At 49.2% G+C, this 27,680-nt stretch overlaps 1 protein-coding gene across 1 annotated transcript in view; it reads left to right on the forward strand.

Moving 5' to 3' along the window:
• CCDC60 (coiled-coil domain containing 60) overlaps window positions 1-27,680 on the forward strand; it is a 122,243-nt gene that overhangs the window by 30,758 nt on the left and 63,805 nt on the right. The window contains exon 2 of the mRNA XM_053669617.1: window positions 25,711-25,790. Coding sequence (XP_053525592.1) covers window positions 25,711-25,790 — 80 coding nt within the window. The remainder of the gene's footprint in view (window positions 1-25,710; window positions 25,791-27,680) is intronic.

The raw sequence follows: 27,680 nt of genomic DNA on the forward strand, positions 1-27,680 counted from the left end.
GCCCTTCCACTTTGCATGCCCAGGTCCTTTGCTCAGGCAGGCGAGGAAATGACTTCGCCTACCAGACAAGTAGCTTTTGAGGACGAACACGGAACTCTGCCCGAGTCCTTGTGCCCACACATAAGACAAACATGGGAGGGCATCTGTCTCTGTTTCCAGGAAGCCTGAAATAGCGGTAAAAATAGATAAATAAAAGGCCTCTGGCCGGCATAGTTTGAAACTTCCATCTGTACCTTCTACCATTTGCTAGACTTTCCTATAACGAACATGCGGGATGTGTTCTGTCCCTTGTTTTTGAGGACGGAAGTCATAAACGGAGTCCATCTGCGCTGCCAAAGGGCAACGGCTCTCCGCACATTAAAAAATAAAACAAGCAGCCTCCTTCAGCTGTCACTTCCTGTCCTTCTTCCACCTGTGCGGGTCGTTCTTGTACGTGGCTCCTCCCACACCTTTTCTCTGTAGGCGTCAACGTAGATGAATCCTTGATTGGAGGATTATTTTGTTTGTCATAAATGGAGCTCTACCACATGTGTTATTTCATGGCTTTCTTAAACTTAAGACTATGCCTTGGAGATCATTGCCTGGTGGAATCGGTGTGTAAAAACTTATTATTCGAACGCTGCCTAGAATTCACGAGTGCTAGCAAGCCATTGTTTGTGTCCCCAGGTCACAACCGATGCCTATCCAGGTGACTCCTCTCTTGTGCCATAAAATACTTCTATGCTGTTCTTAGACACGTGAGCCCCTATTTCTATGTGGGGGAGACCACTAGGATACTTTGCACTCCAAGTAAAAGACCCAGTGGCTAAGCAACCAGGGTTTGTTTTCTTCATGTAGATGAGAAGTCACATGTAGGTCAAGGCCAAAGGCCACCCAGTGGCCACGTGGTGATGGCTGGAGACATTCTAGGTGACACATGCAGGCATATCCTCAGCTTCCTTCGGTCCCAATGGGCAGGACTAGCTGCCAGTCGCTGGCGAGGGGAACGGGACCACCTGATGGACACTGACCATCAGGACTCCTCCTCTGGGTGTTGGAAGACAAAGGGGAGAAATCATGGACTTCACTGACCAAAGTGCCCCCTCCCCTAGAAATGTGCGCCAATTTGTACCCTGCTGAGAGTGCCTGAGGACCAGCTTCTGACCTGCTCTCACTAAGGTGTGTCAGCTTTTGCCGATATGACAGGAACAGAAGGCCTCTCATTGCTGTTTTCATGCTTTCCCCTCATTTCTGACAAGGCTGCCAATCATCCGTCCATCTATTGTCCGGCTGTATTTCTCTTCTGAGAAACACTTATTTGTATCCTGCTTGCCTTGTTTTCTGTTGTGAATGGTTTGCTATGTTTTCATCGATTTTAAAGGTTGTTAAGAATACAGAACTCTTAGATCATCTATCTCTGTCCTTCCTTGGAATCTCAAGGGCTCCTGTACCAGTTCCCGGGACAAAGGAAGAAGTTCCACTTCATAGAAAAGGTCACGGGCACATGCTTTCCAAACCGCATGCTTAAGAATGAAAGCTCCCAGCCAGAGGGTAAAACGCAATTTGGAAACACCCTGTAAACCTCGGTATTGCTGAGCCTCACAGTGCACGGACAGCATGGGGGCCAGCTCTGTCCTGGCATGGCCCCTGGCTCCCTGTGTGAGCCCGGGCCCTTCATCTGACCTCTCTGGGCCTTGCTCGACTCCCTGCAAAACAGAGCTCTCAGGGTCAGTGGGGGCTGCAGCAGACACATCCACGTTCTTCCTGTATCCCCTCAGCTCTTCCCATGCCCGTGCACACCTACAGCTTCCTACAGCGGCACCTGTGGCTCTCCACCTGAGGCCTGGGCCATCCAGAGGTGCAGGAAGGTCATGCCCTTGGGAGCAGCCCTCCTCCCAGGGCAGATAAATGGTGGATAAGAACCTCAGTTGTATTGCCTGCATGTGCAACTCTGAGTCACATCCCACCACCAGAATCATCAATGCAGAGCTTCCCAGCCAACTCCAGCCCTGCACCTGCTGTTATAAGTAAAGTTTCACTGGAGAACGGTCACACCTGTTCATTTATGCATGACCATGGCGGCTTTCCCACCACAAGGGTCGTGCTGTGCAATGAACGGTATGCCCTGCAAAGCCCAGGATATTGGCTGTGTGCATTCCTCCACGGAAATCCACGTCAGAGCTCGGACCCTCATCTCAGACTGATCTGGACAGGAATACCAGCTCCCACACTGCACGGCTGTGTGTCTTTGGGCAAGTTACTTGAGCATCCTGAGCCTCCGTTTCTGCCTCTGCAGAGTCACAGCGATGATACTTGCTCCCAAAAGGGCTGCAGTGAATGTCACACAGAAAAGTGTGTGTGAAGTGTGTGGCACGGGGTCTGGCACGCAGCGCGTGTCAGTGAAGGAGAGCTGCTGCTATCGTTACTGTTGGCATCGCTGCTGATGCCCCTGGGAAAGCTCAGAGCATTTTTATGTGTAGGTGGAAGCAGCCCCTCTGCATTAGGATAAGCGAAGGACTGGTGTCTTTTTCTTCCTTCTGAGCCTTGGAACATTGGTTGACCTGGGGTTGCCACCGCTAGAAGCCTTCTGCCGTGGGTGCTGCAGGGTGCCAGTGGGCTGCCTGGCATGACTAAGTGCACCAGACACCTAAGTGTGTGCTCCACTGCTTTGCTCCACTGCAGAGCACAAAACTGCACAGGGTGGAGGCCAAAACTCTGGACAGGGCCCTGGACATACTCAGAGATCTGCAATGTCAAGATCAGCCAACCCAAGCACTCTTGGTGACAAGTAACACAAAGCGTTTCAGAGAAGCCGGATCAAAAGCAGGGAATTTATCCTAAGAACAGGGCTGTCCTGTGGGGTTCAGAGGCCGAAGGTGCAGTGGAGGCTGCTAAGAGTGGTCCCGGACGTGGCAGACCCTCGGTCTCCTCCCAGCCCTGCATCCCGTAAGAGAATTCATGCCAAGATCTTAGCCCAGCACAGGGTTCTTAGCAATCACTCAGTAAAGCCTGACTGATACTATACTGGGCTGGCCGAAATTTGTGTGGGGGTTTTTTTTCCATAAAATAAAAGACACAATTTTTTCATTTTCACCAATAACTTTATTGATTTGGATATTTTGAGTATGTCAGCTTTCTCCCACGTGGTATAACATTGACTGCTCTCAATTAGTGTCTTGATTTGATTGCTATTAACTTTAACTGGCCTGTCAATCATGGAGCACCGTCCAGAGAGTAACTTTGCAGACCGCTTTTGACATGCCCAATCAGTCACAGCGCCTTCTCTACACACTGCACAAACCTTTTTATGCATCCAGTTGAGTTCTTATCTTTCTCGAAATAATAAAACATTATACGGCCCCAAATGTTGCATATTTTCTTCCGTCTTCAATATTAAAATGTCTACACAAAAATTCACCAGTTTTGATAAGTTTGTTTAAAAATGAGTACTGATATGACAGTTGTCACAATACAGTCTAACAAAATTGTTTTGAATGAAGTTAAAGACAACTAAGCGCTACCAGAGCCATCTCACGGGGGAAAAAATTAACTTTTTGGCCAGCCCAACGATTGTCATCCCTAATACCAAGCACCTTAGCACGGGGCCTAGCACACAGGGGTGTTCAATAAATATTTACTGAATGGATGAATGAATGAATCAGTCAATCAACCAGTCAATCAACTAACCAATAAAAGAATGCCATGAGCTGCAGCCACCCAAGTTCTTTGATGATGCTCAGTTATGAGCAATACACAGACTGAAAATTTGTGCAAAATTTCTCTCTTCCAAACACTAGACGTTGCCTCCCAAACACGGCCAAGGTGAACATCCCACAACCCAGGACCTCAAGTTGCAAGGTGTAGGTGCTGTGTAAACGTGTTGAGTGTTGCCAGGAGTCCGTGATACATTGTCCAGGTCGTTAAACCTCTAGTTAGACAAACTCAGTCACGTGGATTCACTAGCATGAGGTGTGAGCCATTTCAAAGGTTAGGCTCATAGTGCCGGAAGTACGCTTCCCGTGCTCCTTGGACAGGGAGGAGGGAGAAAAATGCATTCCACGACAGCATCGGAGAGCCCCACAGCGCATTTCTCGCTTCACAGCTCCTGCCGTCATTCCCTGTCTTCCGCACGATTCCTTGTTCTGTTTTCACTGTTTCTGAATGGTGTTCATTTTGTCTGAGTCTCCACCAACACCACAAGTTCAAAAATGCGCGTCCTGGAGATTCGTACCGGCATTCAACAGGAGAGTGTTTATATTTTTAAAATGTGGTTGCAATAAATGACTTTTGAAATCTACCTTGAACGAATGCAGAACAAGCATGATAAATCAGCTGGCCCTGGGACAGCCAGGCGCAGGGAAGTTTGGCAGATGGAATTTTCTCCCAGGGGTTTAGAAAGGAACCCTGAACAGGGTACATACCTGTGCCCACACCTGGGTACTCAGGTCTTCAGAGGACGGAAATGTCAGTCTGTAGCTTTCTGCTTCTGTGTGACATTTTCAGTGAATAGATCCCAGGAAAACAGGACTCATTTAATGGAACTCCCCTCAGAGGGACAGGCAGCACGCAAAAGGTCAGATGGCCTTTTCTGGTCCAGCCAGGGTGCAGTGAAGCCATGGGGGGTTAACAAGTACTTCGAGGAAGACAGTGTCTTCACACACCTTCTTTGGTCCTGCAAATAGTATTTGAACAGCCCCAAGCACCTTGGGCCAAAACATTTTTGATCCCCAAGACTCCAGAATAATAGCACATCCTCAATAGACCCCCAGAAAATATTTGTTGAATTTTAATATTCTTATCACTCAGACACACAGAGACACTGTTTACTGACCGCTCGCCCTGTGCCAGGTACTTTACGTACAGCAGCTGATGGTCACACCACACTGCAAGGCAGGTCATCAGAGCATCTTCTTCACCTTTCTTACAGGTGAGAACACAGAGGCTCAGAGAGGATGAAGGGCCCACCCAAAGTGACCTTAAAGTTCTAGTCATCCCCCTTTCCTCTGTTTACTGAGGAAACTGGTCCCCAGTACCACTGAACGTGGGGACCAGTACTTAACCAACAGATGATCCGTCTTGAGGAACCCCTCATGGTCTTAAAATTGTTCTAACGCATCCCGGCTCCTTCTGATAAGGGCAGGTTTAGACAAGGCCTTCAGGAGTCTAGGAGCTCCTTGGCAGAGCTCACAGTTGTCTTGAGCACTCACGAAACGCCAGGTGCGGTGTGTGACGCCCTGAACTCCTTTGCTGTGGTTCTCCCAACGTCTCCGAAGAAGAGAAGCCACGTTAGGAATGTCCTCACTTTACAGGGGAGGAATCTGGTGCTCAGCGAAGCTACAGCTTTGCCCACAGTCTCAGGGTGGTGAAGCTGAGCTGGAATCCAGGGCCATGCCATGTGAAAGGCAACTTTTAAAATCATCATCATCATCATCATTATCCTACATTAATAAAAATATATAGGGGAATGGGTTATAAAAATTTGATTAATTCAAGTGGCCCCAGTTCATCTTGATGGCAAAGAAGTCTCCATGTCCCCAGTTTGGGATTAAGAATCAGTTCTAGAAGCGTGAATAACAAACTAGGGCCACCCCCGCCCCCAAGTCTGTGCGCGACTCAAGGGGAGAAGCACGCGGGCCCCTGCTGTCCAGACGCCAGGGCTCCAACGTAATTAATCCCCACCTCCCCCGCCCTCCCGGCTGTTCGCCTGTTCGAAAGAAGCCTTTTCCTTCTCCAGGGATTAAGGGACCTTTTCAGTTCTAGTTTATTCAGAGTAACGTTCCTTCAAATGAGTGGCCAGTTTCTTTATTTTTTTCTCCCTTGGAGCCCGATGCACGGAGACAGCTGTTGAATCGGGAAACTCTGCCAGCGGAGCCTGCCATGCCCAGAGCTCATCTGATGTCTGCTTGAGTCAGCTTTTTTCTCGTTTGATACCATACAGGCAGGGTTGGGGTTTTTTTCCCCCTCTTAATTATTATTATTCTTCAAAGGGAATCTGGGACTTTGATGGATCAAAGTCCCAAGAGGCACTGGGTCCCTCCCTAAGGACCCAACAAGACTCTGAAGATGTAGGGAGAGGGCAGGGGGCACAGTGACACCACCAACCCTAATGACCTCAACCCTGCCCATCACACAGCTTCCAGGGGTGACACTGCCCCTGGACACCCTGGCCAGCCCCCCAGCCCCCTCAACGTGGCCAGAGCAGGTTACCTTTGGGGAGTGTCCTGAGGATAGAGCCAGCATGGTCTCACCCTAAAACACACTAAACCTGGCGCATACCTGAAATGGCACCATGCACCAAGCATCCCACTGTGTTAGTTTTCCCTATGCCCTGCATGCCTTTGTTCAGGGTGAAAATGCCACCAGCCTGAGTGGTACCTGATGTCACCCCCCACCTTAGTATAAATCAGTCTACAGGTTGGTTTCCATGGGTCAGAGCAGCATGAACATGAAGATATTTGGCACCTTGGGGTGGGGTGGAAAGGAACAGTTAATGTGGAAGAGTAAGTATTTAGACATCACTAGAGAAGGAAAGAAAAGAAGGGGAGCTCCTGCTCTTGTGTGTGACCTGGGAACTTGCAGGTACTATAAGCTCCTAAGTGATGAGGATGGTTTTAGTCCAAGGGTCACAGTTTGAGAAGCTCAGGTCTCGTCACGGCAACTGTATTCACCCGGCTGCTGACTGGTTGGAAGGGTGGGCCAGCCCAAGCCTATCTGGGCCAATGAGGCATTGAAGGAGACTTGCCAGGGACTTCTGAGAAAGCAGCCTGCACCCGGGCTGCTACCAGAAGCCACTTTCCGATCAGGAGAGAGAGAAGTCCAAGACTGAAGCTGAGCCCATAGACAGCTGACTCTGCGGCAGCTCGGTGCCACGGCATCACTTCTAGGCCACCCCCGAATCCTGCTCCGACTCCCTCTTCCATGAAGTGACGAACCTCCTCAGGGTTTAAGCAAGGGCGGGTGGAGTTTCATGTTACTTTTAGCTCAACGCATCCAGACACTTTTTACCATTTTCAAGTAGAAGAAAGGTTCAGCCCCAGCCCTGGGAACCCAGGTTTGTCCAACGCCAAATATATTTCGAATTTGTCACACTGCCTAAGTGGCTTTTTCTCCGATACCTGAGGTGACTCCCCGCAGCTACTTTGGCCCAAATATTTGGGGCCATAACCATCTCATCTCCAATCACCAAGAGGTCAACAATTCCATCCATCCTTCTGTTCATCCGCCCATCCATCCGTCCACCCATCTGCCCATTCATCCACCTGCCTGTCCATCCATCCTTTTGTCCATCCATCCTTCCCTCCATCAAGCATGTGTCCTGAGCTCGCTGCACCTCCAGCTCTGCGCTCCAGCTGGTGGTCCACTGAAGGGCTCAGCCCCAACCCCGAAGGAGCTCAGCCCCAAAGGAAGAGATAGCCTCACAATCTCAGCATCCACCCCCACACATTCCCAAGACGCCGGCACTGCATTCAGCCTGCTGAAGCCCAGGTGTCCAGTCCTATTGAGTTGGCAGTAAATCAAAGCCCAGTCTTCTCTTCCTCAGCTCCAATTTATACACCTTTGCAAAGCTGGAAATTTTTTGTTGTTGTTAACATCAGTAGAGCAATTCAAGATCTTCAGTAACGGGGATTATATAAATATTCTACCATCGCATTTCCATGTTTATAGAGCATCAAAGTGCACCGCACATTATAAAACTTCTAATTAATCCTCGTAATACTCTAGTGTCGAGAGTAAAGGGCGGATAATAACCCTACTTTCCTGATGGGACCGACAGCCACTGTAACTCAGCGACTGGCAGTCATGTGGCAGATCACCTGCATTTTACACCTTCATTAACAGCACAGCTTATTAATTATAACAATTACATTAATAACCAGCATTTATTGGGAGACCCTGGAAACCAGCGAGGGCCTGAGACCTGGCCCTCACTGGCTCGCCAGATCTCCCTAATGACCCTCGGAAGTCGGCCTCAGTGAGGACACTGGAGCCCCGAGAGGTACCCTGTTTGCCAGAGACCCTGGCCAGTGACTTCGGGTCTGTGTGGCTCCAGATGTCATAACACTGGCCTCTGATTTACTGTATGTGCTTGTGGCGTGCTGGGAAGTGAGGACCTTATTCTCGTCCTGAACCTTCTGCTGCTTTGCTGTGTGACCTTAAGGAAACGCACAGCCTCTCTGGTGTTGGGGTTGCTCATCTGTTCATGGAGCTGGGAGAGCACAGACTTTGGAGCCAAAGTCTCCACCTTTGTCCCTTGCTTCTCACAGAACTGGGTACTTGTGCTTAACCTCTCTGCGACTCCATTTTTGTCCTGTGAGATGACGTTACAAACAGTCCTGTCCTACGGGATGTGTTGCAAGGGTGAGAGGACCTGATACACACAGAACAACTACAGCAGCCCCCTGGCACTCAAGAAGCACTCAGTGAATGTTGGCCATTTGTGAGGACCTATCATGCGACTGAGGGGTTGTGTTGGGCAATCAGTTGCTCAACTGTGATGGTCTCTGATGACTCTAAGATCACCCTGGCTGGTGTGGCTCAGTGGAATGAGCGCAGGCCTGCTATCCAAAAGGTCATGGCTCAATCCCCAGTCAGGGCACATGCCTGGGTTGCAGGCCAGGTCCCCAGCAGGGGGTGTGCAAGAGGCAACCATATACTGATGTTTCTCTCCTTCTCTCTCTCTCCTTCCCTTCCCCTCTCTCTAAAAATAAATAAACAAACTCGTAAAAAATTAAATCAAATGAACGACCTCCCACAAATTTTGGGTTAGCCACAAGGGAATATTATATAAGTCTCCTGGGGTGTAGTTTGAGGTCCTCTAAACAAAATACTTGCAATGCGCCATCAAAATCACGGTCAGGACTCTTTTTATTGCAAAGGATGGAAATACCCAATTCAGTGTGGCCTCAGCAAAAGAGAAAATGGTCTCAGGTAAACAAGAGCCCACAAGTAAATCCAGCTGCAGCCTACGACGCCCGCCTCTCCTTTCCCACCACTCCCCGCCCTTGCCCCATCTGTACGCTCCACTCGGACTGAACCATCTTCAGCATCAAGTTCACCATCACCCCCAGATCTTTGCACACACTGTTGCTTATGCCTGGAACAGCATCTTCCTGTTAGACCCCTCCTAGTCCTTCAAGGCTCTGCTTGGACAGAGAAGTCACTTCCTTTATCCCTGATGGCCCGCTGCCCTTGCTCGGTGAGACGTGTCCACAGCCCCCAGGCCCACTGCCCCCACAGCCTAGGTGCCACTTATGGTAATTTGCCTAATCGTCTGACTGCCCCCATGAGACTCTGGGAGGGCGCTCTGGGACAGTGTATAGCACAGGGCTGGCACCACCCCCATGGAACACCATGCCCTGGGGAGATCTAGAAGGTGTGCCCAGCAGGGACCCTTTGGAACAAGGGTCCCTCCCCTCCTCCCCAGCTCCCCACCAAAAGCACATCCCAGAGGGTTTTACAGAAATCTTTGCAACTCCCGCACAGAATCGTGTGCTCTGAAAATACAAATGCCCCCTGCACCTACCCCCCAGGAGTTCGGCCCACCTCCCTCTAATTTGCTGGCTCCTCCCATGCTTGGCCCCAGGGAACCATGACGAGGAGCCTTCAGCACCACCCGGGTACCCGTGCGTCCTCCGAGGAAGGGCTCGCTGTTCAGGCAGTCGCACTGAGAAATGATGAGCAGCTTTCACTTATCGTTTTCTCCACCCCACGCCGTGAGCCGGTCTTCTCCCATCTCTCTTAGCCCCGGGGGCTGTGTTTTATTAACTAGGAGAAAGAGGGTGTCTGGTGTTTGCAAACAGGCCTGAACCCCAATTAGTTTCTCAGCAACTTGATACTCACTGGTGGCGACTGCGGTTTCTCATCTAGCGTTGTTTATTGATTTGGTCAGAAGTAATTAAAGAGATAATTCTTACTCAATTACATTTCCCTGCATTTCCTGAGGTTGCTAACTCTGCCTCCCCGGCTGTATTTTCTCCTCCAAATTAATTTTGTCTGGACTCCAGAATGAGAATGGATATTGATGTGTGTTAATTTTGATAGGGAGAGAACGTGGGGCTCTATATTTTCATTCCAACTACAGCTCTCACACGCCTGTCATTTCTTTTTTAAAAAAAAAAGTTCACGCAACACATACACAGGTAGCAAAGGAAAACTAGCCAGGAGAGGCTTCTGTCAAAGAGAAGGGTCCCTCTTCCTTGCCCACTTCTTACCCGGAAGGCTTTTCCCCAGGCAGCCCCTTGTAATACTTTTCATTATTTCTCCCAATGATCTGTGTCTCCAGATCAGTTAAGTTTTACCTCAGTTTCTCAGTTTACACATTTACGACTTTAATGGCTGTCTGCTCTGAAGGCTGAGGATCCGGATTCTTTGTGCCCTTATACACTCCCCACCCCCAGCCCCCAGCCCCACCAGAACTGGCAGTCCCTCTACCGGTAAACTATGCAACTTTTGTCAAATACACTATCAGGGCAGGGACGCAATTCCGTATGATGCTATCACGATGGACACGCGTCCTCACACATTTGGTCAAACCCACAGCACAGGCACCAAGAGTGAGCCCTCAACATAAGTCACGGACTTCGTGTGACAAAGACGCCTCTCAGTTGTAACAAGTGGACCGCTCTGGTGAGGGGGAGGGTGTCGCTAAGAATGGGGGCATCTGTGCGTGTGCAGAGTCCGGGGGCCGGTCCGAAATCTCTGAACCCCTGCTCGATTTTGCCATGAACCTAAAAGCGCTCTAAAAACAAGTCCTAGAGAAAAACAACTATGTTGCACTTGCGTTTCTGGCCCCGCTCGCCACAGAGCTCCTTTGACCCCTTCCTCATCAACCCCGTGCCTCTTCCTGCCGCTTTCGCGCTGTGGAAATGGAGATCACCCACCTTCTGCCCCGCACCCCGTAATCTGCTCTCCTGGGCTTTGTCTACGAGCCGAGTCGAAACGTCGAAAATCAGCGAATGCTACAGGTTCGTTTTCGCCTGTCAACCACTCACTCAGCAAAGAACTGCCAAGAGGCCACCTGTGTTTGGCATCGTGCCAGAGACCACACAGAGTGACAAGGTCACCTTCCCCGCACGCCTCGTGAGACTGGAATTTAGAGAGAAGAGAAAACACACAATTACAACGTGAGCGTAATTGCTGCTTAAATCAGTGGCTTTGATACCTTATGTTAAAAACACAAATATGAAGCACCAGACAGAGGCCAGCGGCATATGACGACAACGGAACTGTCCATTGGAAGCTGCTGGATTTCCTCTCAACCTTGTGAACACGAGCAGAGCCTGGTGCTTGAACCGCGGCCTGGGTGCTCGCCCCGCTGACCCTCCGGCGGAAGCCAGAGTGAGAGGCGTCTACGCACCGGGGAATGTGTCCTCTCTGCAGGGACAGAGACGTGGCAAGTGGCATGCCAGTGGCAGTCTTGGCTCCTTATTTGCAGGGCTCCTCCGTCCAGAGGAAGCCGTCCCGGCCCCGGATGTATCTGTCTGGAACATGGGGACTGGAAACGCCACTCTAAGGACAGCGGGGGACATGCGTCAGCTTAGCCAGGGGAGGGGCCGGACCAGTCACAGTGAAACTTGATGCTTCATCTGTGGTCCTCAGCTGGGAACCTCGTCATTAAGCTATTTCGTAGAAGTGGCTTCTGGTGGCTTCTCAGCAGCACTGCCAGGCTTAGGACATTTTCTCCTTCGTCACATTGTCCAAGGGGCTTCATCACCACCCCCTCCTCCTCATCCTCTGCGTACCAAGTCCCTGAGGTCCCCTCTGTTTGAAAGCTGTTTCCCTCCACTTCCCTGTTCTTCTCAGTCTGAACCTCTGAACCTTCAGCTCTGAGCTGGTGCCTGCACTTGACCGACCACACTGTTGTCCAATGATCTGTTACACACCTGTCTCCTCCACCTGCCTGTGTTGAACTCCTTGAGGACAGGAATGGTGTCTTGTTCGATGTCATATCCCAGCCAGTTTCCCGCTCATTAAGAAATAGCTGAGCTAGTCTTGCCCGTCACCCAGGCTCACAACAGGTCTGTGTCCCTGGGCACCAAATGGCAGCCTGCAGTCAGCCTCCGAGGACTCAGATCACAGCCGCCTCAGGGGCTCACGGAGGCTCGTGCCAAAGGGAACCTGAGCCCCAACCAGACCTTCAGCATCTTGGCTTAATCTGGGCTCTGATTCCGTGTCTCAGGTGGTAAATGGAGTTAACAGCTATTAACCAATAAGAGACTGGGTTTCTTTGGACCTTCAAAGGGTTTACTTGGTTTCTGCAAAAAGCCAACTTTATCTGCTTCCAGGGAGAGAGGTGTTGAAGCCACATGGGGACTTAACCCCCGACCTACACACGCTCCCCAGTGGGATACTGACACCGTGAAGAACTGGCGTTTTCTGGTCACCGCTCATTTCGCTTCTCCAGGATGAACTGCCGGATCGCTTGTCTCACTTTCTTTTTTTTTTTAAATATATTTGATTGATTATGCCATTACAGTTGTCCCATTCCCCCCTTCATTCCCCTCCACCCTGCACACCCCTTCCCCCATTCTCCCCTCTTTAGTTTACGTCCATTTATCACAAGTTCTTTAGATTCTATTATTTCCCATACTATTCTTGCCCTCCCCCCTATCTATTTTCTACCTACCGTCTATGCTACTTATTCTCTGTAGCTTCTCCCCCCTTCTCCTTCTCCCACTCCCCTGTTGCTAACCCTCCATGTGATCTCCATTTCTGTGGTTCTGCTCTTGATTTAGCTGTCCTCTTAGTTTGCTTTTGTTTTAGGTGTGGTTGTTAATAACTGTGAGTTTGCTGTCCTTTCACTGTTCAGAGGCTTAGGAACCTCCAGGACATCTTTAAATGTTTCAACATCCGAATCATAGGGGTACCAGAAGGGGAAGAGGAACAGCAACAAGTGGAAAACTTATTTGAACAAATAATAAAGAAGAAATTCCCCGGTCTGGCAAAGGAAATAGACTTCCAGGAAATCCAAGCAGCTCAGAGAGTGCCAAAGAAATTGGACCCAAGAAGGAACACACCAAGGCACATCATAATTACATTACCCAAGATTAAAATGAAGGAGAGAATCCTAGGAGCAGCAAGAGATAAGGGGACAGTCACCTACAAAGGAAGTCCCCATCAGACTGTCAGCTGATTTCTCAAAAGAGACCTTATAGGCAAGAAGGGGCTGGAAAGAAGTATTCCAAGTCATGAAATCCAAAGACCTACATCCAAGATTACTCTATCCAGCAAAGCTTTCATTTAGAATGGAAGGACAGATAAAGTGCTTCCCAGATAAGGTCAAGTTAAAGGAGTTCATCATCACCAAGCCCTTATTATATGAAATGTTAAAGGGACTTACCTAAGAAAAAGAAGATAAAAAAGATGAACAGTGAAAGGACGGCAAACTCACTTTTCAGAAAGGAAGTAAACTGTGATAAGCAGCACGGGCAGCCCCCCAGTGCACTCGACGAGCCAAACTTCTGATCCTCCCTCTTCCCAGCTGGGTGCCCTCAGGCAAGTTATTGAACTAATCTGGGTCTCAGGCTCCTCAGTCATTTTAAAAAAATGGGAACGATAATAATGACAACCCTGAACTTCTGGGGTGGTCACGAGGATTCAGGGAGAAAAGGTGGGTAAAGTACGGGGCATGGGAACGGCAGTTCTGTCAGGACGCTGATGTTCCCTCCCGGGACGTGGCAGACATTGCTAATGGACCACAGAACACTTTTCCAAGGAGACTGCACTGCAGGGAGCTCCAGCCAACCACTGCTGTGAATGGGTAGATTGGCACCTGTCTGCCATCTCTACCCTAGCACATTTCTAGACACGTGGAAGGTGCTGAGAAGTTAGGCACGTTATAGTTAGGAAACAGAAGTACCACTGGCAAGGTGGTTGTTACATCCCAGGGCCGTGTCCCGAATTTCCTCCAGGACTTTGAACAGAGGCCCATGTGGGTTCCCACTGGCAGGACTGCCAGCCTCTCATGTCAGTCTTTCAAAAGAACTTCAGAGAGTAATGTATTTGATAAACGTGTGTGTGTGTGTGTGTGTGTGTGTGTGTGTGTGTGTGTGTGTATAGCACATTGGCTGCTGCTCCATCCTAAAGCTAGTGGGGGGCTCCTGGATGCTGGTAGCCAATTTTCACTTCAATCCAGCGAGAGGTGGGAAAGGTTGACTTGATTGAAAGCTATGGCATCTAGCGCCACCTACTGTTACATTGCTGCATTGCTACCACTGCTGACTACCTCCGGGTTGTTGATGGCCTTTATCAGCCTGCCCTTAGTTTATTTGGTAATATTTTCATAACTTACGTTATATTTTCCTATTATAATTTACAATTTCATTTTGTAAAAACTCCAGGGGCTCATGATATAGTGACAATGACAGTAACGTTTTCCTTGGCATCTTCACAAAGCCCTGTGTGTCCCCTCTCAGCATTGGGTGAAGGCTAGCCAGGCGCCAGGTGGGAGCCCTGAGCTAAAGGGGAAGTGACTGGCCTGATGCCACACGGCTGCTGCGGGAGCCAGGGGCTGGGACTCTGAGTCCACACCTTCTTCTCCCCCTGCCTCTGCCACTCCTCCCCCTGCGGCTCACACCTTGCCTAGCCCTTCAACGCACATTCCCCTCCCACAATGCCAGCACGTAATGTAGATTTCACAGAGATAAAGGGGAGGGTTGCACTGCCTCCCATGGAAGAAAGACCAATAAAACAGTCCTTTAAACTGGTACTTTATTCTCCCCCCTGGATGTCAGTGCCTCCCTCCTCCGGCCCCAGGGCTCCCTGCCCACCCTCCACTGTATATATGACTCTGCCTTTCTCAGCCGGAACCATTCATCCTCTCTCGGTGCTTCTTCAGCACCCACACTCCACACTCATCTTCCTTCTCAGCAAACCAATCACCCACCTTAGAAAACAGGGAGTATCTGAGAAACAAATAATGGAATAATGTCTTTCCCGGTGACATGAGGATTAGAAAAGACCGTATTTCCAGGGAGGCTGAATAGCTGAGGCTCCAGGCTTGAAAAACACAGAGACAGGATATGTTAGTCGGAGTTCTTCAGAGACACAGAACCAACGGATGCACAGAGATGCATAGAGATGGTAGATGCAGGTACAGGCATAAAGAGGTTTATCGTAAAGAACTGGTTCACACAATTATGGAGGCTCGAAAGTCCCCCGATCTGCAGATGGCAAACTGGAGACCCAGGAAGAGCCCATGTTTCGCTTCATGTCCGAAGGCAGAAGAAAAATACCTGATGTCCTAGTTCAAAGACAGTCAGGCAGAAGTTCCCTCTTACTGGGGGCAGCCTTTTGTGCTAGTCACCCCTTCGACTGATAAGACAAGGCCCACCCGCTTTAGGGAAGATCATCTGCTCTGCTCAGTCTATTGGTTTCAATGTTGCCCTCATCCAAAAAAACACCCTCAGAGAAACACCCAGAATAACATGTGACAAAATACCTGCGCGCCCTGGGTCCCAGTCAAGTCGAAACACTAAGTTAACTATCACACCAGGATTCTAGTCTTGGCTCTGACAGCTGACCGGCTCTGTGGCCTTGAATAACATCCTCTGTGCTCCCATGTCTCCTTCCGTAAAATGGGTGTATGAGTCACTGTCTCACTGGGTTGTTCGAAGAAGCAAACGAGACTGATGGCATGAAATGCGTGGCACAGGGCTGACGTGTTTCCAGTCCACAATAACCTGTCAGCTTAGGAGACTCGGAGACTCCCTCCTGCCCCGGCCCACCCAGCTCGCAAGGAGGCCTGCCCTCTCCGCATTTCCTGCAACTTGCTTATGCTGCACAGCTGGAAATCTGAATGTATGAAATACCATGGTTTCCAAAGGTAGAAATGAAATTCGAATAATTATAAAGACTGCATTAGGCCCTGGCTGGTATAGGTCAGTGGATTGAGCACGGGCCTGCCAACCAAAGGGTTGAGGTTCAATTCCCAGTCAAGGCACATGCCTGGGTTGCAGGCCTGGATCCCCAGCAGGGGGTGTGCAAGAGGCAACCACACATTGATGTTTCTCTCTCTAAATCTTTTTTTAAAAGACTGCATAGATCAAATGGATCGTACAGGCCACCAGACTGACTGACATCTGTCTCTGGTCCACTGCCCTCACTGACAGATGGGAAACAGAATCTCCTCGGTTTACTGTAGCGGATGAATGGGTGCAGCTGTGCTCCACCAAAACTCCGATGTACAAAACCAGCAGGAGGCCATGGTTAGCCGACCCCTGGATTAGATGAGGGCGAGGGAGGATGTCAAGGAGTACAAGATGCTGAGCTCCAACACTTACTACCTGTGTGACCTTGAATGAATGGCTTAACCTCTCCAATCCTGGATTTCCTTTTCAATAAAATAGGAATAAAGACAGCTCCTCAAGGCTTACATGAGGATTGGATAGAGCAATGTAAAACAATATCCCTACCCCCAGTCTCTGCCTCCCCCCGCCCCTCCCCCAAGTTCAAGGCGAGCCGCTCACATGGTTAGGGGTTCTCGCCAGAGAGATGTTGCTGGTAACAGACATGGGAAGTGTTTTATGAGATTTAAAGGGCCCTTTGATGGTGGGATACAACACTGACACTCGCAGAGATGAAAGGCACGAGTCTGTTAGTTACAGCTCCCACGAGCAGAGGCAGGACCATGCAGGGAACTGCCCCAGGGGGCAGGGTAACAGCAAGCTGTGCTGCAGGTGGGAACTTACGCGTGGCGAGCAGGCTGCCCTAGCTGTCCAGTACCTGGCCACTGGAGCAAGTCGAACTTGTTCATGGCGCTGCCCACTCCCTTATAAAGGAACTGGCTGAGGCATAAACTCAGTTTCTCAAGAAGGAAGAACTGATCAGCCTCTAACCAGGCCTTTAAAACTTGACCAAGACGGCACTGAATGAATGAATGAATGAATGAATGAATGAACCTACATTACAGTAGTGAGTGACTTGTATGCTCTGACGGACCCCAATTTCTCCAGCTTCAGGGGCCTGGGCGCTTCCTTTATTTCCCACCTTCATCCAGGCTCCCACTCTGACTGTCAGCAAGAAGCCCAGACCCTGCCTTTATTCCCAAAGCTCCCTCCCGCCGAGAGGCCGTCCTGCTTGGCCAACACTGCAGGGAACCCAAGGGAGCTAACTGCAGCCGAGGAAAGCTTGAGAATGAGGTGGCCAATACTTTATTTCCTCCACACACACTTTATGTTACAAAAGTTCCCAAATCTACAGATAAGTCACAGGAATAGTCAATGGACAATCACATAACTTTAACCTAAATCCACTGTTATCATCTTGCCCTGTGTTGCTTTCCCATTTTGCCATGGCATTTCACACATGTATATGTGCATGCATGTATGATGTGTGTGTATGCGTATGTGTGTATATACCGTGTGTGTAGTTTTTTTAACTGAGCCCTTTGGGAGTCAGTTGCAGACACTTCACACCTAAATATGTCAGCACGCATTAGCTACGGCCCCCTCTTTACAACCACGACACAATCAACACGGAAACTTCCCATAATCTGATGCTATTCTCTAATACTCAGGTCGTACACGAATTTCCCCACTTGCCCCAAGAATGCCCTCGCTAGCTCCCTCTTTTCAGTCCGGTGCCCACTCAAGGGCTCATGCCCTGCATCCCCTCCTCACGTCCCCTCGTTTCCTAAAGGGACAGGTCCCCTGCCTTTAGTCCTCATTTGTGACACTGTGGAAGCAAGAGTGGCGCGTCCCCTGGCTCTCTGTCCAAGAAAGCACTTGCCACTCAGCCGCGAGGAGTGCGGGGAGCTGAGAGCCTCCATTTGTGGGAGAGCGCAGGACCCACTGTGGCTCCGAGGCCAGGACCTGCCTTGCAATCCCTGCTCACCCAGCTCTGGCCATCTCGGCCCCAGGCATGGACGCCCCCCGCCGGCGGTCTTTGGCCGAGATTTTTGCCAGATCCCCGTCGTGGTCTGAGTCCCTCCCGCTTCCCTCCCTCACAGGCTAACCCCCAATTAGCCCCTTGTGCTCCTGTCTCAGTGCCTGCTTCCCAGAGGCCCCAGTGACACAGGAGTTGACATTTTCTACGAGTCCAGGTCATCCATTTTGCAGAATGACCCTCACTTTCATCTTTCAGATTGCTCCCTCGTGATCGGACCCAGACCGGGCGTTTTGGGCCGGAACACAGGGCAGATGCCGTGTCCTCCGGCGGGCAATGCTCAGTGCGCTCGTGCTAGTTCGGGTGCTGCTGCCAGACCTCGCACATAATTCATTCCACTTGCAGTTAATAATTAACCTACAGACTGTGACGCCGTCACCTCTCCGTTCACTCCGCGGTGACCAACTGAACTCGGGTCAGACACTTGTGCTGGGAGCTAGACAAAAGCGGCTTTCTTCCCTGGGACGGTGCCATCCTCCTCTCCCCCAGAGGACGTTTGCTACTTATTCTGCCCTTAGGCTCTCAGCAGGGGACTCACCACCACACCCTCAGGATGAGTCCGCTTTTCCACCACCCCTCCCCACCCATTCCCGACCTCCTTTCTCCTGGGTCCAAAGGAGGAAGATGGTTAACAAAAGGGGCAAAGGGGTTGAATCAAAGTACTTTCTAGAATATGCACCTGCCCTCAATGAAGAAATTCTTTAAAGAGTTCAACAGCACACGTCATCACATTTCAGCCTGAAGGGTCTGCACGTGAAAGAGGCCCCCAGTCCCAGGTTACCCACCCATAGGCAGGGACCTGCCTTATATCCTTATGACAAAAAAAAAAACACAAAAAAAGTCACTGTCCCCAAAGGAAAATACCCATCACACCATAAAGCCAACAAAACCTTCCATAGCGGTGTGCAAGCCAAGATCTGCGGGCTCGTGTGTAGATTCCTGCCAGGGATCCCACCCACACTCTCTCCCTCCATCTTTACGGCTTCGCCGGAATGAGCCTGGGTTTGTGAGTCCTCCTGCTCGCTCCGCCGTTTCTCTCCCCAATGTTCTCCCTCCCCCGTCACCACTTGACAGAACCTTCCAGCTGTTCCCCCGATGTCGGTATCACCCCAAGTACATTTAGCAGGAATTCATTTCCATCTTAATCTGATTCTATGGAAGTAGATCATAATATAAGAAAGAGCGAAGATGGGTTTGGAACATTCTTTCTTAAAAGGCACAAGAACAACAGATATTTAAAAGATCGGCTTTCCGGCCGCGACCTTCGACAAATCATTCTGATTTTCTGTCGTATAAAAATGTTTATGACAGAACCTAACAAAATTCAGCAGGCAAGCTTTGGAGGTAATATCTTCGAATTGATAGCTCGCAACTGCAATCCCTTATTTGCAAGAAGGGGGGGGAGAACGAGGCAGATTAATAAAAACACAGGCTTTCATGTCACTTGAACTCGAGTTCAGATCCAGACTAAACCTCTTAACTGCGTGTCCTTTTAACCTTCTGAAGCTTCAGGCTGCTCCTCTGTGGAAACAGGAAGAAGAATACAGCCAGGCCTAAATGGAATTGTGCATTTCAAATGAGAACACACTCAGGACTGTGTGTGGCCCACAGAGGAACAATAAATAAATGTCGTTGGTTCACAGCCTTAGCTCCATTGCACAGACGGGGAACCAGACTCGGGGGAGGCAGGTAACTTGCCCGTGATGGCCCCACACCTAAGTGACACAGTCAGAACTCCCACCTGAGTCTTTCAGACAACACAGCTCTTTCCATTACTCCTGACACCTCCCACCTCTCAGCTGCTGCCTTAAACCAAATCGCTTCCAGATACTACCATTCAAACAGTCCCAGTACATGAATATGAAAAGTGAGTATACCTGCCCCCAAACGACATCCCCACCCAAGTCTTCACTGTGAGTCTGTGCGCTCCCCCCCCACACACACATACAGCACCACCTTCTACCCTGACACATCACAGAACATCACAAGACACCTCTCAGAGCCCTGCTCTCAGAGACCCACTTACAGATCAGCTGGAGAAAGAACACAGGCTGTAGGAGAAGGGTAGACTGGGCAGAGACTTGGCTTTGTTTTCCAGGAGATAAACAAACAAACAAACTAACAAATACGGAAGCATCCCCAACGCTTGGAAAAACAAGGCCCTCAGGGCCAATGGCTTGCCCAAGGGAAGCAAGGACAGAAAATTAAAACCAAGTGCACTAGGGTGGCTTTGATGGAACCCAGCTGGGAGTCATCACAGGAAGCAAGACAAAGCATATCCAAAGAGATGGTGATGGGGTCATCCTTGCCTTTTATTTTCTCCTAATTTTTCTCTTTTCCTCGTTTTCTACCATGTTCGTTAGTTCATTTCATAACCGGAACACCATCATACATGTAGGGTTGAACTGCAAATGTGTTACCTGGGTAGGGAGACTCATTTATCAGTGCCAGGAGGAAGGAAATGTTTAGCACCAGGTTGATTTATCAGGAATAGGGACCTAAAGGCCGTGAGACCCAGGACGCACGTCCCGACCAGGAGACGGTGGCCAGCAAAGACCTGCAGCTCTTCCCGGGGAAAGACACTGGCGGAAGTGGGAGGGTTCTGGATTCCCTAGACACGCAGGTTTCACTGATGAATTTGACGCGGGGCAGGAGTGGGGAGGAGGGAGAAAGAATTCTGCATATGCCTCTAAGCCATGGAAAATTCGGGGAATCTCAGGCTTAGGATCAAAAGGTAAGGAACGTACAAAGTTGCCATCTATAAAACTCAACAATCCAAAAGTATCTGGTCAGCACCCGGAGCCAAGGTGTTTGCATAAGCCATAACCACGATCATTTGTTCTCCACCTTCATTTCCATTTCCTTCGCCCCACAGCGGGGGCTGGTCCTTGTAAACTGCATTTCCCAGGCGCCCTTGCCAGCTAGCTTCCAGGGACAGGGTAGAACCTGCTCATTTCTGGTTTGTCTTGCCATCCCTTACGGGGCTTTTCAGCTCTTCCAACACCTCTGGAACTGTGCCCCTACAGTAAATTCTTGTACCAAACTACCCATATGAGCTCTGGTTTCCTGCCTAGACCCTGCATGAGCCAGTGCATTAAAATAAACTATAACTTACTTCATTCCAGACATTGATGCTACTCAATTTTAAATGGCACCGAAAAATTACATGTTGCTTCTATGCGTAGAATTAGTCAGAACTGCTCTATAAACATGAAAGACACCATTACTTTATTACAGGCGTAATACACTCAAATTATTTTAAAATGAGGAAGAAAGATAACCCAAATTAAAAATTATTTATGTATAATTCAAACACCCTGAGATAACATCAGTATTGACAGTTTGTTTTCTTTACTTCTCACTTGTTTTATAATGATACATATACCTTGCCATATGTCAATATTTTAAAGCATAATTTGGCCCTGGCCTATAACTCAGTTGGTTAGCGCATTGTCCCAATATGCCAAAGTTGCGGGTTTGACGCCCAGACAGGGCGCACCCAAGAATTAACCAGTGAATGCAAACACATACATAAACAGAACAACACACCGATGTCCCCCACCCCCCATCCCTCTCTTTCTCTCTCCCTTCCTGTCTTTGTAAAATCAATTTAAAAAAAACCAAAATACAAATCGATAATTTGTATCAGGTTACATTAAAGTTTTAGAAATTTCCATAGATTTTCAGAAGTATAAATCTTAAAATTCTCTACGATCTAAGTTCTTTATACTTCGTAACATGCGTTTTCCACTTGGAGTTATATTCGTTTTCCACATCCGTAAGCATAGATCGGTAGTGACATTAAATGGTAGCACCAAATTCAAATGCATCGCGTACCTTTGTCTGGATAGACCGTGATTCACCACCCCCTACCCCACCCCAATGCCTAATGCCGAACATTTAGACATTTTTCACTGTTACCCACATTTCTGTTGTAGACAGCCTTGTGCATAATTTCCTTGGATAAAAGCGGAATTGCTGGGGTAAAAGGAAATGTATTTTTAAGGCCTGTCATACACACGGTGAAACTGCCATCCAGCGAGGTTGTAGAGAACGTGCTTCTTGGACGCTCCGTAAACTTTTAAATGTGTTGCTAGCGAATGCTGTTCCCCAATGTCCTGACCAGCAGACTCCCTCTCTCAAAGCCAGTGATTGCTGCTGGCTCACCGTGATTGTAATTAAACAATGGCTGTGATGAAAATGGTTTCCCTGAGAATCCACCGAAATGCTGACATAATTGCAGGGCTGGCAGGGGAGGCTCGTGTCCTGCTGAAGTTCAGTGTCAAGTCGAGGAGACAATGGGGCTTTGCTGTGACACACTGTTCAGCACCCGTTCCGATCGATGCCAATTCGCTCTCTTCCAATGGTGTGAATTCCTGGTGCGCAGGCCACTAAAACAAGGTGGGATTTGAGGGGGAAATGCTTGAAATTGGGACAGCGTTGCAGTTTCTTCATGGAGAGGGTAAAACTTGAGACACATTTCACAGTGATGGACACAACATCAAGCAGGGTTCTGATCTCGTGTTTTCAAATCACCTGCTGGGGAGATATGAGTGCGTTTTGTTTTTCCTTTGTTCACAAGTATGTGTCATTCACAATATCTTTTAAGGAAGTCAGTCACTTTGGTCCTAAAGGAAAGAGTTGATGGGGTGCTTTTTAAAAAGAGCAGATGAGGAAGAGAGGCAACCCGACTTCACATGTCTGGTCTCGACATGGCCCATCCCATGGCTTTCACTACAAAATGCACCGGAAGAAGGTCATCTGATTGTGATGTCCCAAGAGAGGGAACGAGGACTGGTTAATATAATTCTTGATCTGTTGGCTGCCTTGGCACACCAGGGGAGATATCTCAAAGACAGACCTTGTGGTTGCAGGAAATGGCAAAACCAATTCCAACTGGTTTAAATAATAAAGGAAATCTTATGAAACTTTGTTTCATAACTTTGTTTCTGTTGATTGTGATATTCATATGTTTTATGTTAGAGTCATTAATATTTTGTCACAAATATTAGAAATATTTTCCCAATTTGTCATTTGCCTTTTAGGTTTTTTTTTTTTCTGTATAGGAATTTGGTTTTTTTATGTGATGTAATTGATTATTTCCTTTATGGTTGCTGCTCTTGATGTTGTATTTATAAAATACCTCTGTACCATAAATTAATATAAATATTTACACATACTTTTCTAAAACTTTAATCCATCTGGAATTAATTCTGAGTCTGGTATAACTGAGGATGTAACCTTGCTTTTTCCAAATGATTGCCCAGTTCGACAAGGCTCCAGGGACAGCTTTTCCTTCATTTCCCCTGTCTGTTTCGTCACAGCTTTTTCAGCTGCAGGATGGCTCCCCTCATGGTCACAAACTGGCTGCCAGGGCTCCCATGGATGTCTGCTCCCCTGATCACAGTCAAGGAGGTTCCTGCACAGATCTAGGGATCATGCTTCCTAGAAGCCCCTGGCAAATGCCTGCTTGCATCTCATTAGCTCAAACCTGACCACCCCCAGACCAATCACTGAGATGAGGGATGGGCTCTGCTGTTTGCTGTCAGCCATGCAGGCCCCATGTTACCCCCTAGTGCCAGTATCAAAAGGGAGGTTGAAGGGATAACAGGAATGAGAAAAGCAAATGTCTATTACACAGAACTTTTTAAAAGTACTACCGGAGATCCTTGCATGACTCCTTGGAGGTCTGTCTCCCCACCCATTTCATCCATCCCTCAGGATGAAAACTGATAGGTTTGCCACCTGTTTTCAGCCAAGGGTCCAAGTTGAAACACTTCAGTGTATTGAGGTGAGCAAGTTATATTACCTATGTCATTTCTCATAATAGCCAAAGAGATAAAGTTTACAAATGATTTCACTGTTTCCTATCTCGTTGAGCTTACTCAAGGCTACCCCTGATACTTTCCTTGTACCTTCACACACTTCATTTAGTGGGGGGGGGGGGGGGGGGAAGGGGCTGCAATTACCAGTACTCTGGGGGAGACGGCCACGCACTCTCGGCCCTTAATCCGAGCTGCCGTGCCCAGCCCTGGGTGGACCAGGAGGGAAGTGGGCGAGAACAGACAGTCCGTTCCCTCCTCCGCTGCAGACTCCAAGCTCCAGCCACCCCCCCAACCCTGGCACAAATGCCCTTCAGCTTTCATACAGCCACACTCCTTCCCTCTCACTTCAAAGGCCCCGAGAGGCAGGCACCACGGCCCACTTTTGTCGTCAGAGGCAGTAAGTGAGGCTGCCTCAGGAAGATACCACACCTTCCCCGACCTCACGCACGAGGCCCCATTATGACCTCTGTCAGTGAGTGCCCGGCCTGTCCAGACCCCCTGCTCGTTAGGGTTAACGAAACACCAACGCCCGCCATAGCGTACTCCCAGTCAGCCTGCGTAGACCTTCACCCGGCCACCTATTTTAAGAAATCTTTTCTCTATGTCTATTATTTAGTTGATTCCTACTCATTGCCGAGTAATAGGAAATGCACATAAGCAAAAAGAACAAAATAAAATCAGCCCCAAATCCCAGCCCCAGAGAGAATCACAACACGGGCGGGGGAGTGGGAGAAGGGGCTTGGCTTCCCGTATCTTTGGATATGCGTACGTCCACACTGATCATTAAAAAAAAACACACACACAAACGGAATCACGTGAGACCTAGCCCTCCCCGTGACAGGTCCTGCCACCCGAAAACGCAAACGTCTCCGTGTGTGACAGTGAGCAGGCTCCCATCGCTGCCTTTCATTGCTACACAGCATTCTATTGCTTAGATGCAGCATGATTATTCCAGACGCCTGGGCGGCTTCCAAGAGTCTGCACTTGTGCGCAGCAGCATCCGGGGAACAATCTGCGGGGGGACCCTGGGGCCCACACAGGGCTCTTCCCACAGGGTGCAGGACAACAGCCGAACAGTCAGGCCCGAGGGCGGGCACCCCGTGAGGGCATCTGCAGGGCACCGAGGGAACTGCCCCTCAGGAAAGTTGTCACTTGGCATTCTCCCACCAGCTTCACCCGAAAGCACACATTCTCCCATACGGTCTTGGCATTTCCTTTCATTTATTATTTTCTAAAACCTTAGGGTTGCAGAAATTAATTGCAGGACAGGATCGTTCAGATAATAGGTTTGCTATTGTTTTGCCAAAGTGATTTTTATGTTAAAACACAGTTTATTTAAGTCTCTTCTTCATGGTGGCCTGTTATCAACTTCTGGGTAATGAGTTTAGGTCTTTGGGAGGTTTCCCCTATGGCCAGTCAAGGCAAATGAGTAGAGGAAAAGGGAAAGGAAAAACCCATAAACAATTACCTGGAAAATTCACTCATAAAATCCTGCCTGAGGGGCGGGGGCAGCACGAGAGCGGGGAGGAAAGTGCATTTGCATCTTTGCACTGAGGAGCCCGGGGCCTCCAAGTCAGCCGCCTGCGCCACCAACACAGCTGATTAACACTGAAGGCTTTGCTTTACTTTGAATATAATACTAATAATAGAGGCCTCTCTTTTATAAGTGCTCGCTATGAGTCAGGAATCTGACAACAGTTCATTTAACTGTCACAACAAGGGAAGAATTAGGCCCCAGTTCTGCCGATTGAAACAGAGGCCCAGAGACATTGAGTAATTTGTCTAAAGTCACACAGCTGGTCACCAGACAGAACCAGGATCATACCTCAGGTCCTCTCGTCTCCGAAGCCCTTGCTATTTCTCACACGGCCCCTCACTGATGTAGAACAGGACGCTGTGCTGCCCACGACCCCTCCAACCTGCTCAGACATCTCAGAGGAACAGGTGCGCCTCCTGCAGCATTGGACGCACTGGTAGCCGCGGTACTGACACTTCTTTCTTTCACTTCTTGGCTTCCCATCAGGTCCTGGAGAAGCCAGTGAGGAGCATCAAGTACATGGAGAAGGAAATAATAAACCTCAAAAAGGACCTCAGACGAAGCCGGTGGGTAAGCCCAGCACGGAATGACCCACAGACAGCTAGACGGGGCGGTCAGGCTATGGGGTGGTGCCTGCAAGTCCTCGCCGGGTCCCAGTGCCCCCCTCGAACCCTGAACATTAACCAGAAGCCGTACAGGAGGGTAACCCTGCAATGATTCATACCTTGTACCTGTGCCAGACTTAATAATAATTTTGCTCTTATTAAGAGCAAAGATTCATACATTTTACCTGTATCGGACTTACAACCCCTCTCCTGCCCATGCTGGTCCCTTCCTAGAATTCCCTCTGCTCTCCTTTCTGGTCATGAGTCCAACTCAGGAGAGTTCCCATATGCTCCAGAAACATCTCCCCTTTTTACTCCAGGCCTACAGCATGGCAGCCAAGAGTCGGATAGGCTTGGTCTCAAATGCTGGCCCTGCAACCTGCCAGTGGCTGCCCCTGGAGGAGTCACTGAACCTCCTCGAGTCCCTGTTCCCTCACCTGCACAATGAATGTGGTACAAGGTTGTTAACATCCTCGGTAACATGCTGTGTATAAAATGCCCCTGGCGTGGCCTTGAATACGGAGCTATTCCTAGCCCTCCCCAGCCCACCAACTCCTCCCTCCATGACAGGGTGAGCAAATTCAGGTTGAGGATCGTGGTTGATTCACCCCTAGGGGATAAGATGGGATTAGTTTTCCTCCCCCACTGACTCCTTCCTGGGAGCTGGGATGATCCAAAGTGGGGTTATGAATGATGCCTTGGGCAAAGTAACTGAAGGGAGAGAAAGGAATATAGACTCTCGTAGCACAAAACACACAAGGACGTGTTCATGGGGCTGTTACAGGCAGGACGGAGGGTCTGTTGACCTTCGGCGTCTCCCCGTTGGAGCCAGACCACAGTGACGATCACGGTGACATGTTTCAGCCACATCCCCACCTGTGACCTGTCCAGCAGTACAACATAATAGAAGCCCGAGAGGAGGCAGGAAGCTGTGGGCAAAGAAGGTGGGGAAAAGGAAAGGGGTGAAGGGGACGAGGGGAGCGGTCCAGACAGGGCCCCAGGGAATGGTATCTCCCCACTGACCACAGGAGGAATGACCCTGTCAGCCCTTGGTGGGTGTTTGGACATCCACGGTCCACCAGAAACCTAATGCAAACCATGATGGCATTTAAAATATTTGAGTAGCCACACTAAAAAAAGTAAGAGACACTGGTGAAAGTAATTCTAACAATGTGTTTTACTCAACCCAATATACCCAAGGCATTACCACTGGACGTGTAATCAACATTTAAAAAGCAATAGTGAGGGACTTTTGAATACACGATGAAAGGTATTCAAAAACGATGGTGAAAAACCCAGAGTATGTATATTTTACCCTGAGAGCACATATCCATTTGGGCCGAACACATTTCAAGTGCTCAGTAGTCATTATGAATTGGATCGTGTCCCTTTTAAAATTCGTTTATTGAAGACTGAACCCCCCAGTGTGACTGTGAGTGAAGGCAGGACCATTAAAGTGGTGATTAAAGTTAAAATGAGGTCATAACATCAGGCCCCTAATCCGATAGGACTGGTGTCCTTATACGTAGAAGAGACACCAGGAATATAACTACACTGTGAAAAGGACACAGTGAGAAGGTGCCCTTTGCAAGTCAAAGTGAGAAGCCTCAGGAGAAATCAACCCTCCTAACACCTTGACCTTGGGCTTCCAGCCTGCAGAGCTGCACGAAAAATGCTCGTTGCGGAGGCCACTCGGCCCGCGGCGTTCTGTGACGGCCTGAACGCATTATACTCAAGGACGAAGTGAGACTGCAGAGAACACTTCCAGCTCGAGAGGGGCGGCTGGGCCTCGGTCTCAGAGTCTCACACAAAGGCAAGCTCAGGGGTGACACGTTAACTACTGGGCTGTCA

Source organism: Artibeus jamaicensis, unplaced genomic scaffold (assembly GCF_021234435.1).
Source record: "Artibeus jamaicensis isolate MK-2021 breed Jamaican fruit bat unplaced genomic scaffold, CSHL_Jam_final contig_525, whole genome shotgun sequence".
NCBI classification, from domain to species: Eukaryota; Metazoa; Chordata; class Mammalia; order Chiroptera; family Phyllostomidae; genus Artibeus; species Artibeus jamaicensis.